Here is a 13,039-nt window from a genome sequence, read left to right on the forward strand (position 1 = left end):
TTTCTGGGATTGATTGAAAAATATATAATATCCTGATATTTTGCCTTAGCCGATATATAGCCAAGACCGATATTTGTGACTATGATTATAATACAGTTTCAAAGATGGTGAAAAAACGAAGGCTCACAATTCATGAGGATAAAAAATGGTCTAAAATATCCTATTAAAATAAACTTTAATGCATAAAATGGAAAATAGAACATCCTAAACATGATCCAAAGGTTAGTTTTTGCTTTTAGAGGTTAGATCTGTGTAAAACAAGTGTGTACCACCATAAGTTATGGTGGTTCAGTACCACCATAGAAACACCATATCCATATACATATGTACACACGTGTACATGCATATATATATACACACCATTGTCACCGATATCGCTGATATTTTGAATATATCGTGATATTATCGACAATTTCAAGCTTGCCGATAATATTGAGAATATATCGTGATATTTTCAAAATATCAGCAAATAAAAAATATCATGATATTTTTGAGTTTTTTTTTAAATTAAATTTGCATTTCCTATTTTTTTGTTTCTTTTATATTTTAAAACCTTTAAAACATGTTTCTTTATATTTTTGAAAGAAAAATAATACAAAACTTATTATTTTCTTAGGTTTTTTTGTTGTTATTTATATTTTTTTCAATTTTTTAAACTCCCATGATTTTCCAAAGATATTCCCAAGATTTATCAACTTTTGAAAATCTCTCCGAGAAATACCCTCGCTGAGAAATTACCTTTAACGATGCAGGTGACTATGATACACACACATTTTAAGCCAGATATTATGTTGGATTTGGATTAGGATATAAAAAACTGAAAGATAGTCTGTTCTGATTAGCTAATTGGATATTGAAATTTATACTGAATCCCTCTAAATGGATTTAAGCCAGTTGAATATCCAACCCTCACATCCTTAAGCGACATCTGCATAAGACCTATTTAAATCTTTAGCCCTGTTTCTTCCAAAACCATCCTAGTGCCATGTTTATTTTGGCTAGGCTACACTTCACCCCATGGCAAAGGCTTGGCCTGATTGCCTAGGCATGGGCCCATCAGTTTCAGGCCCAAGCTAAGTCTGTCCTGCACCATGTACCCAGCTCAATACCCACCCCTTCTGGAAGAAAGAGACTGAGGTTGGGTCAGATGATGCACTTTGGTTTGACCCAACACCATTAGAGATTGGAAATCTTTAGAAACATGTTTCTATTCTACTTGACCAGCACAATGAAATTTCTCTTGTATCTATGTCCTTCAAAGCAATCAGAGAGTTGATGAAATGTCGAACTTGGATTTTATGGTGACATATTTATTATAAATCCCCATTGATTTCATACAATTTATTTTTCATATATTTTTTTCCTGAAGGTGGTAGTATTATAACTTTATCCACTTGTATAGCTGAGGTGTATTATAGTTGTCTTAGAACATAGGAATATAATTTTAACTTTATAACCCTAACCTTGTTTCCTTATTCTATAATTGTAGTAATATTTTATTTCCAGTTCCTATGATCTAGCATATATCTCATAAACTCCAAACAAAGGGTTTATATGATTGACAATAGAAACTTTAGAAAGTCCTTCAATTGTTTAGGAGTTGCTTCTCGCTAATAAAGCCAGATGATGCGGATAGATGGATATGTGTTTTGACTTTTGAGCTTCTCTCGATTCCTTGGGTTCTGGAACAATTTAAAAAAACATGGCATGTTTAAGTCATTTTTAGTTTGAACGACCATCCCTGCTTAATTAGTGTCTTTGGGCTTTGTGACCCATGACTTGCAATTAGCAAATTCAGTGACTGTGGGATCAACTTTGCAAACATCTTCAAAAACTACTTCAAATAACCAGGATTAACTCATTTTTTTCCAATGTGAAGTTTGAACGCTTTTTTTAGCCATCTACTTTCTTTGATGATGATGCCATCTTATCATTTTAAGAAAAAGTGAAATTTGGATATCAGAACTAGCTTAAATGTCTTATAGTCAAAGAGCTAGGCAGTGCACACGTGCCAGCTTGCTGTGTGGCTCAGAAACACACAAAATAAATTTTCAAAATGAAAAGATTGATAAAAGGCTTTCAAGATCTAGAAATTTTCTGAAATTATATGTTTTAACATTGTATGCAAAAAACAGTTATAGTATAATATGAAATTCAAGGTGGCTGTAATGTTAAGATTAACATCTTACACCATTACAAGATATACGCTAATATTAGTAAAAATTGTGCACCTACTTGAGCACAAGATGGCACTGTGACATGCACCTAGAAAAGCAAACCGGCATATTTAACATAATATGAAAATCCATGACTCTGTAAATACATTTGTATGTGATGTTGATTGTTGAACAGAACCCAGGAATTCAAATAAAAAAAAGAAAGAAAAAGTTTCAATCACAAACATAACTTGCTATTCTCTGTCTTTATAGACTTTTTTTTATTAAGATCAAGCATACTTAGAAGCACCTAAGTGATGTTTACATGAGGTTTCCTGAGCATGACTTTTATCGCCTAGTGCTAGCACGTAGGTAGCCTTCCCAGTCAGTAAGCTGGCCTCACAATATGGGTATAGGCAGGGACCCATGTGAAATATAGATATTGTATTGATCTCATTTCTAAATCTTTGTCATTTTATTTCAGCACCATGAAATGTTCATGATCCAAAGTTATATTTTTTTACCAATTTGTCTCCTTTCACTTTATTCAACTAGAAACAGTTCTTTTACTTGTTTCCTGAAGTTACTCTGTGCTCTATTAGTTCAGAGCCCCGAGTGCAACAAAACTAAATCCCTTAGGTTCTTTCACTAAAAGGTAAAGGAAAAAGTCCCTTTAGATAGAGACTCTTCAGAAAAAGGATCACCACCTCTTTGGGTATGCAAAGGCTAGTTCCTTTGTTCTTGTGTTGTTGTGCATGGCCAATGGATAATGTTGCATAGATTGGACGATCAATTACTTTCTTGTGCCACTGAGAAGACATTGATGTAGATTTGGAAATGGTGGGTAATGACTATTTGGAGGCTTCTCAGAAGTAAAAGAAATACATGTTACTGTATGGATGGATTTATCTCACATGCAAGTTAATCACCTCCAATCACAAGTCATAAGGTCTTGGACCTTCATGGCGTGGCCTCATTGCTCTTTCAGGTATTTTTTATGATGTTTTCCTTTAGCACAGACCCAAGTATTGTGTCATAAAGGTTATAGAGGGTGTGGTTCTGCTCATCATGACAGAAATTGCATATATAAAGGGTTTATTGTGGGCAAACTGTGGGTGACACCAAGCTTACAGAAATTAATTATTATTTCATGTATGTGAAAGTTGCAAGTGAGAAAGTTTACCACAGTGAAGATAATGATGCTACACTTGTTAATTTGCCACTAAAAGAAGTCTGAAGTTTTTATAGGATGAATTCCATGTGCGTGAGCATTATTTTGCATTCTCAAGTGTGTTTTACTATGTTTCAGACCACTATCTGATTTGATATAGATCAGCTATGGGCGATTTCACAATTTCATCGGCCAACACTGCTGGGATCTATATTATGTTAATTATTGGAACTATTGTAGCATGGTTTGATGTTAATTGGAAAACCGACAACTTCTCTAGTTTCCTCTGCCCTGCTCTCATTCATGTTCTTATGGAATCAAGTCATTGAACCTAGAACGGTTCTTACCCTTCTTGAGAAATTCACTGTGATATTGTTGTTTCCCAAATATAGTGAGTGTTTTGCCTTTTCCCCACAATTTTCAGCTTATCTGTTCATAATTGTGGTTGCAATTCTGTTTGTACACGAGATCCATATTTCTCTATCTTCTTTCTAATATTTTACATATTTTTCAGGATGGACTAAGGAAAATACAAGATTGGCAGTATGTAAACTGCCTTGAACTTTGGGTTAAGTTTGTATGTGCTAACATCAAGGAACATGATCTTCAGAGTTTGCTATACTTGGCAATTCAGATGATAAATGGACTTGACCATATGTTGCCTGGACCTCGTTTCTTTCCTTTGAGGCTAAAATGCATCCATTTGTTGAATAAGCTTTCACATTCTAGTGGCGTCTTCATTCCTGTGGCTTCTTTATCTCTAAGCTTTCTAGAATTTGGGGAAGGTGGCAAATCTGATAATAGTGCTCCAAAAGATTTTAATTTTTCAAGTATGTTGAAGGTTGGTTCAAGTGGAGAGACTACCTCATCAGTTTTCAGGATCTTCACTGTCTCGGCTCTCTGCTTTACTTATTAGTTGGTTACTTGTCTGACAGGTGCCAAAACAGCTACTGAAACTGAAAGCATACCATGAGCAATGTGTACGCTCTGCAGTTGAAACACTTTCAGAGCACTTTTTTCAATGGAGCTATCATGTATCTTTCCCTGAGTTGGCTTTCGTTCCACTCGTCAGCTTTAGAAAGTTTTGCAAAAAGACAACCAGTGAGAGCCTCAGACGTCTTGTAAAGCCATTCATGGATCAGGTATATATTTTTGAATAAGCTTACATGTTTGACTTTGCGATCGCACGTGCTCAGAGTTGTATTTTTTATCTGTAAATTGATTTTCTTTTGACCAACAATGTGAAACATTGCTCAGGGAATCCTTAGTACAACTAACTTGGGCTGACAGAATCTGTGTCACAAGGTTGCACCTACCCCTGACCACAATCCAAGTGCATAAGGTGAAGGGACTCTGAACTTGGGGCAAGGGCACTTTGCTTCAATTCTACATCTACCCTTGCCACAATTCAAGATCATATGAGGATTTTGTACCTACATTTGATTATGTGGAACCAGCCCTGTCCACTTCATGCCGCTGCCACCTGAACAGCCTTAAATTGAATGGTCTAAGCTTGGAAGCCTGTAGTTCTAATGAAAGATTTGTTGGTTCGAGACAAGAAAAAAAATTGATGACCAATGCCGGTGTTTCAAAACCTAGCAAGCTCAGAACCCATCTTAGGATGCAGGAAGTGTAGCCAAACTTCTCCAGGTTTGTGCCTAGAGTTAGATGGACTTGGAAAATCCAAGACCCACCAATTTGGATTAACAAAACAACCAGCCGGGATTGAGTTATCCACTTGGCGCCAAGTGACACAATCTTGTTCAATGAATCAATATCATGGTGATAGGCTTAATCCTATCCATTTGGATTATGGTTATAAACATTATTTTATACTAATGAAGAAGCAGTTCCCAACATCTCTTTTTTATTAGACGGGGAAAACCTGACCCAGTATGGAGACTTGGCCTAGACCTGGTTATCTATCCAGGAAAAAATCCTGTACAGCTACCCTGCCTCATGAACAGTACTGCTGTTAATATATATATATATGTTAAAATATATGTAATCATGTATATATATATATATATATATATACCCGATAAAGGGTATTTCTGTAATTCTGCTCATTAGGGGCATTTCAGTCTTTTTACTTTTCTTTTATTTCCTTTTTCTTTTCTCTTTTCTTATTTTTTATTTTTCTTTTTTTTATTGTAAAATGCATTAAATGCATTGCATTGGGGGTCTCTGTTAAATTATGTATATATAAATATATATATATATATATATATACATACGTATATATATACATATATGTATATATATATACATATTTCTTTTTTTTGTTTTCTTATTTCTCCAAATACCCAATAGGGGTATTTTGGTAAATCCCCATGTAAACTCTCCCCTTTTCCTTTTCTCTCCCTTTTTTACTTTTTCTTTTTTTCTTTTGCTATTTGTAAGACCACAAGGGGCCCCACTCATCTTGTCGTTGGGGCCCCAACGGTCATATTTATGACCGTTGGGGCTCCCAACGACTAGATGGGAGCCCCCTTGTGGTCCCTTCTTCTTGGCCTCCTCCTCTATAAATAGAGAATGCTTTCTCTTGTATGGTATCGAGTTTTTCACCCTCTTCTTTCTTTCTTCAATAATATCCAACTTATGACTTTAAGTCATTTTTCCTTTAGTTGGTTTTTTGTATACACTTTTAGTGTTTGTGTTCTTGGCTCTTGAGATCACTCTGAAAGAGTGGTTTGCTTTATCGGTGCTTCTGCCCCTCTTCATTACATGGTATCAAAGCGAGGTTGGTGATCGGGTTTCTCTTTTTTGTTATCTTGGGACGTGTGCCTCTCAAGCTTTTGAAGGAAGGAAGACTATTCGGCACCTATGGAACACGATTCTAAAGTTGAGCTTTCTTTTAAGCTCAATGGATCCAATTACTTTATGTGGGCCTCCGCTATGGAAAATCATCTAAGATGTAAGAAACTTTGGGGTTTTGTTATGGGAACTACTCCCGAACCCTCTCTTGTTCTCACTAAAATTGAAAATGGGGTTGAAAAAGCTTTAGATGACGATGAGCGCATCAAAGCTATCAATGACCATCAATCCAAAGTTGAGGATTGGGAAAGTAATCATGCCAAAATTTTGGCATGGTTTATGAACAATGTGGACCTCAAAAATTGTGCCAACATTGCAAAATTTAGAAGAGCCAATGAGGCATGGTTCTTTCTTAAGGGTATGTATACCCAAAAGGATGTAGCTAGACAATTTTTTTGTCAAGAAAAAATCCGTTCCACTAGACAAGCGGATATGAGTGTCCGTGACTACTTTAGCTCTTTAACCCCTCTTTGGGATGAGCTTGTTCTTCTTGAGCGCAAATAGGTGGCTCCGGAAGATATTGAGTTGAGAAGAGAACAAATTGAAAAGGAGCATTTTTTCCAATTTCTCCATGGTCTTCGACTGGAATTTGAACAAGTTAGGGCATCCCTTATCCATAGAAGTAAAGCCTTACCCATTGAAGATGCCCTTGCCGAAGTATGCCAAGAAGAAACTCGACTTGGCCAAAGTATTAAGAGTGATGAAGTTTTGGCCGTTACTAGGCCCAGATCAAATGTAAAAGCATATAGACCTCCCCACTTTAACAAAAATAATGGATATAGAAAGGGAGTGATTTGTCACTATTGTAATGAACCGGGACACATTAAACCGGTTTGCCCAAAGCTTAAGGGAAAAGTGGCCGCGGTTGGAGAAAATTCTCCAAAGAAGGAAGAACAAAGTGTCAAAGAGGGAGATATCAAAGAAACTCTTAATCATATCTCCGAAGTTCTCCAACATCTTCTCAAGACTTTTTCATCTTCAACATCCGGAGCCGCCATCGCCTATTCTTCATCACCTCCAGGTATGTGGATACTAGACTCCGGTGCTTCTTTTCATATGACATCTCATAAAAACTCTCTTTCTAATGCTTTTTCTGAACCCATATCTTCTTATGTTTCAACGGCCGATGGGACATCTTTAAAAATTGAAAGTATTGGAACACTTGATTTGAAAACTTCTCAAACCTTTTTCGTTCTTAAAGTAAGAGTCGTTCCAAAAATTAATCTAAATCTTTTTTCCGTTTCCCAAATTACCGATCATGGATGCCAAGTCTCTTTCTCACCTAAAGATTGCACCGTGCAGGATCTCCAGTCAGGGAAGCTGATTGGGCAAGGCCATAGAAGGGGTGATCTTTATTTTATGGACTTTTTGACTCTTCCACCAAAGTCATTTTGCAATCTTATAAAGGACAAAAGTATTGGAATTTGGCATGAGAGACTTGGTCATCCAAATTTTGTAAAGATGTCTCTTTTTCCTTTTTTGAACAATACTTGTAAAGACAAACACACGACTTGTAAAGATTGCATTTTGGAAAATCTAAAGCTATTCCATTTCCTCAAAGAAATTTTTTCACCACTCGGCCTTTTGAACTTGTTCATTCCGATGTATGGGGACCTTCCCCTATTTTATCCAAAGGAAGATTTTCGTACTATGTGGTCTTTATTGATGACTTCACTCGATTTACATGGATTTACTTCTTAAGTCGCAAATCCGAAGTTTTCTCCTTCTTTAAAGAATTCCATGCAATGGTTAAAAATCAATTTTTAGGAAATCTATCAATTCTTAGATTCGATTCGGGAGGCGAATATAAGTCCAATGCATTTCAAATCTATTTGAAACAAAATGGAATTTGCCATCAACGTTCTTGTCCAAACACTCCGCAACAAAATGGTCTTGTGGAAAGAAAGCATAGACACATAATAGAAACCACAAGAACTTTATTAATCTCAAAAAATATTCCAAAATCTTTTTGGGCCGAAGCGATTCTAACCTCAACATATCTTATCAATAGAACCCCTTCATCTTCTTTGAAAAATCTTTCTTCATTTGAGAAACTTTACAATATGTCTCCCGATTATAAAAGACTAAGAATTTTCGGATGTAAATGCTTTGTTCTAACTCACAAAAATGATAAACTTTCTTCTAAGGCAATTGAGTGTATTTTCTTAGGATATGGCGAAAAACAAAAAGGTTATCGATGTTTTGACATATTCAAAAATAAACTTTATATTTCAAAAGATGTCACATTCTTAGAAGAAGAAAATGGTTTTTCGCATAAACCAAATGAAAATATTGATTATTCTTTTTTGTTTGACTTGTTACCTCAAGAAAACGTCATAGATGATCATGTTGAATCTAGTGAATCTCTCATAGAGGATCATTTTAAACCTCCAAATGATGACCAAAATTTAGAAGAAAATGTACCAAGGCAAACGCAAGTCTACTCTAAAAGAAATGAAAGTAATCCTTCTTGTGCCCTTGAAAAATTCTCTCAAAATGAGTCGATTGAAGAATCCTCTCAAAGAAGATCAAATCGTTTTTCTAAAGTACCAAATAGATTTGTATCTTATGATTCTTTTTCTCCAAATTTTCGAGCATGTCTACTAGCTCTTCACTCAATTCATGAACCGACTCATTATAATGATGCTAAACAATATGCTCAATGGAATGAAGCAATGGAACTGAAACTTAATGCACTTAAAGGGGCACAAACTTGGGAAATCATTGATCCACTCTTATCATCGCAAAATTTTTTCCCCTCCCTTGCGAGAGAGAAACAAATTTCGTGAGTCAAACTCGACCAAAGTTTTGAAAATGGTTTTGAAAATTACTCGCCTCCGTTTTGAAAATTTGCGGAAAAAATTCCGTGGAATGGGATCCGCCTGTCGGTACGTGGTTCAACCGTTCCTGGCGCCTTTACCAGGGGTAATTGAACCAAGGATCAATTATGTGCTTAACTTTGACTCAAATATCTAAATTATGCTCTATTTTTCCTAGAATGCACAGAGAATCAGGCTTGTGCTATGCAATTTTGAAAATAATGCAAGTTTGAAAAACATGATGTTTGCTTTGGAAAATTGAAATATGCTGGAAAATGATTGAAAAAGTACTTGAAATTGAATCCCGGGGAAAATCATTGAATTTAATTGGGAATCAGAAATTTGATTGGAAAATGAATTCTTAGTAAAACTTGAACTTTGGAAAATCGATTTTGAAATTTGGAATTGCATTTCTGAGAAAATGGAATTGAGAATTCTGAGAAAATCTAAGAAATTCATTGGAAAATGACTTTTGAAATGGAAAATAGATTCTCAAGTAATTGGATTCTCAGGAAAATAGGAAATCATGAGGAAATCGATCTTTTTGAAAAACTTGAGACTTTGAAATTTGAGAATTTTAAAACATTGGAAAATCTTGGTTTGAACTTGGGAAATGCTTTGAAATGTCATTTGAAAAACTTAGGATTTTGAGAAAATCAGATCCTGAGAAAGACTTGGAAATTCTTGAGAAAACTGAATTTTCTGAAATTGAAATTGGAAAATGAATTTGAAAATAATGCAATTTGAATGATATGAATGAATGAATATGAATTTGAAAAGAGAATTTCAATTGAGGAATTGGAAAATTCTTTTGAAACTTTGAGAAATACAGTGCATTTTTGAAGTTAGCCTAAGTGTGTAGGCTGAATGTGGCTAATATGAAGATCATAAATCTTGGTTTTCTTCGTATTCTGACTATGGCCATAAATACGAATCCCACCGAGTTTATAAACTCTATAAGAGCTTGTGCACGTGCCATTCATGTCAACCATAGTGATTTTGAAATAAATGTGCATGAATCATACATCACATATTAAAATTTGCATAAATTAAACTATATGCAATGCAGCCCTATTCTAAGCAGAAATGTAACTCTTATTCCAAATATTACATTGATTTTTACAATAAATTGAATAAAATAAAGAAATAAAATGGCTAAGTCTTCTTCTTGAATATTCCTGCAAAACTAGAAAACAATGTTAGCACAAAAATGTAGGTTTTTCTGAATTTATCCGAAAATATGGGAAATTATCGGATATTATTCAGATATAAACCTAAATTCATACCTCCTTTGATACAAACATAATAAATAATTAATAAATTTAGAAAAAAAACTTCAAAATTCGAAATTGGGGTCAAAATGACCAAAATACCCCTGATGACCTTGAAATCAGGGTTTTTTGAAAGAATTTTTGTAAATTTTGAAAATTTGAAAATCAAATGAAATAAATCAAACATAATATGATGACATATGATGATATGCATGAAATTTTGGAGAATTAGAAATTGAAATTTCGAAATTTAGGTCAAAATGACCAAAATACCCCCGATAACAAGACTATGGCCTTGAAACCAGGGTTTTCTGAAATAAATTTTGCAAAATTGAAAAATATGAAATGCAAATGAGATTGAAATTAACCCTAATATGATTCTACATGCTTATGTACATGATAAAAACCCTAAAATGGCAAAAATATCATAAAATATTAAATTTAACCTGATTTTCGCTTGATTTTCGCTTCTGAATTTAAAGATAAACTAGCACATTGAGCAAATGAACTTGGAATTAAACCAAATTTGGCATGGACACCTAAAATAACCCTAAAAACAGAATAGAGCTTGAAAATCTAATTTTTTTTGTATTTTTAAATATAAAAATTCAAATAAAAACCCTAAATTTTGTGATTTTTGCCTAAAATGTTGATTCTAAAGGGGATTTAGGATATCAAATTTCCATAAAAATTTCCCAAATTTTATGGGGTGACAGAGGACAGTAAGGCAATGATTTTTTCCTTTTATACTTTCTGGTTTTGACCTATGGTCGGAGCTGTACCACTCCGGCAAGTCGGATCGGAATCCGGCGACTCTAGTAAATGAAGGAAACAGACAGGTTTCGGTAGAAAATGTGATAAAAATGGCAGACAGATGGAAAAATGGCTGAAATTGTGGGAAAATGTCTCTGACAAACAGAGAAAGATTTGATCTTTTGACACTATTAGGATTTGGGTTACGGTTTAGAAAAGGCCACACTGTTATCAGAGACCTAAATCTCTGGAATTTCTGGACATTGGAATCTGTTAGACAGAAATATAAAATCCAAGAAAAATAATGAAACAGATCCAAAAATTCCCAAATTTTGGGAAATGATAGGAAATTATGTTATAAACAACTTTCATGTTGAAAGTTTTTGCAGACAGGTTACAGATTTGGCGGAATTGATGCATTAGGGTCTATCTATACCCTGACAAAGGAAAATCGAGATTTTCCCAGGGGTCTGGGAAATCTGATTTTTTTAAGAGGGCAAAACTTCTTGGAAAAGCATAAAAATTTTCAGATCACTAGTAGATTCAATGATGAATCCACTATGATTTTAGGCGGACGATCCGGATCTCCCACAAGGGTGGTGCCGGAGATTTATGTCTGCTAAAGCAGAAATTGAAATTTTTGGAAGTGTGAAATCTCAGATCAATCTTTTATTTTTTTTATGAAACTCCGAATTTCAAACTAATCCAATTTTTTTTTACAGAAGTTTAATGACACATGAGTCTAATGATCACGAAATTTACAGAATTTATGAATGAAAAATCTTGCATGAAATCCTAACTGGATTCTACGCATATACATAAAATTATAAACCACCAATGGAACTTCAACAAAGTTAAATTAAATAAGCAAAATGAATATGAACACAACGTAATAAAACTAAACCTATTGTCTAAAACGTGAAAGCTATATAAGAAATGAAAATGAAACCAAAAATCAATAGGGGGCATGATTCATCTTGATATGGGCCATTGCAAGGAGGGATCCGATCCATCTTTTGAATGGATCCCTTCTCTCACATGGCCAAACATCCATCTTCATAAAAAGGAAAGAAGCATTTTAGCTTGCTTGAACCTAGTTTGGCTTTCTTACGATCATCATACGGCTTGGATTCAAGCTAAAACTCATGAAAGAAAATGAAAAATAGGCTTTACCTTGGTTTGCCTAGATTGATTGAAGGTAGGTTGCTGCAAAAGATGGCCAAGTCATCTAAAGTGGCTGGAACAAGTAGGGTGCTGGTTGCTGTGGTGGATGAAGAAGAGCTGCAAGGCAATGGAGTTGCTGTGTGAGGAAGGGCTGCTGCTGTGCTGCCAGGAGGTGCCGGCTGGAGTGGATGGTGGCGCGCCGGCTGGAACTACGGCTTGAGGAAGTGGCTGCCGACTGGTGCCTCAAGGTGGAGCAATGGCTGCTACAAAAAAAAGAGTTGTTGTGGGGCTGTTTCAATGGCTGGAAGCTGCAGCCAAGGGGTGTGTGTGTGTGTGAGATAGAGAGAGAGAGAGGTTAAGGGGAAGATGGGCCAGCTGTATGGATCTCCTCTTTTCCAAAATCTAAACTTAGGCTTTAATATATCCCTAACTTAGGTCTTGATTGTTTAATGAAAAGAAGATAAAGAAGTTTACGTGAATGGCTGGGCAAGAGGGAAAGAAGGAAGGAAGGAAGGAAGAAAGAAAGAAGGAAAGAAGAGGAAGAAGAAAAAGAAGAAAAAGAAAGGAAAGAAAGAAAAGGAGGGAAAAAGGAAAAGGGAAAGAAAAAAAATGAGAAAATGGAAAGTGGGGCTAGAGGCTTGGGTGACCCCCCCTCGCGGGTCCCACCTAAAAAAAATAAAATAAAAAATAAAAAAATAAAAAATAAAAATAATAAAAACAAACAAGTAAAAAGAAAATTGAAAAGAAACACATTTTTTTTTAATAAAAGGGAAATGTAAATGGATGGGCCATCTTAGAGCGGGTCCAAATTCCACTTTTGAAATTCATTTTGACGATTAGAGGGGTAAAAAAGTCTTTTCAAAAAAATTCCAGACGAAACGAGCTATT

At 35.1% G+C, this 13,039-nt stretch overlaps 1 protein-coding gene across 1 annotated transcript; it reads left to right on the forward strand.

The window, feature by feature from the left end:
- Positions 1 to 3,494: 3,494 nt before the first annotated feature.
- On the forward strand, positions 3,495 to 12,295 carry LOC149818516 (protein REBELOTE-like). The gene is made up of 4 exons (XM_089986235.1): positions 3,495 to 3,632; positions 3,842 to 4,168; positions 4,263 to 4,469; positions 12,203 to 12,295. Exons 1-4 carry the CDS (start codon positions 3,495 to 3,497, stop codon positions 12,293 to 12,295), a joined length of 765 nt encoding a protein of 254 aa, XP_089842361.1.
- The last annotated feature ends 744 nt before the right edge of the window (positions 12,296 to 13,039 follow it).

Source organism: Nuphar pumila, chromosome 13 (assembly GCF_984573655.1).
Source record: "Nuphar pumila chromosome 13, dmNupPumi1.hap1.1, whole genome shotgun sequence".
Lineage (NCBI taxonomy): Eukaryota > Viridiplantae > Streptophyta > Magnoliopsida > Nymphaeales > Nymphaeaceae > Nuphar > Nuphar pumila.

What these genes read in the sequence shown, in the direction of transcription:
- LOC149818516 (XM_089986235.1), top strand. Translation starts at nt 3,495, where the DNA reads ATGGGCGATTTCACAATTTCATCGGCCAACACTGCTGGGATCTATATT. An exon ending in TCTGCCCTGCTCTCATTCAT is followed by an intron (nt 3,633 to 3,841) that starts GTTCTTATGGAA and finishes CATATTTTTCAG; the next exon opens with GATGGACTAAGGAAAATACA. An exon ending in TAAAGCCATTCATGGATCAG is followed by an intron (nt 4,470 to 12,202) that starts GTATATATTTTT and finishes TTGCTGCAAAAG; the next exon opens with ATGGCCAAGTCATCTAAAGT.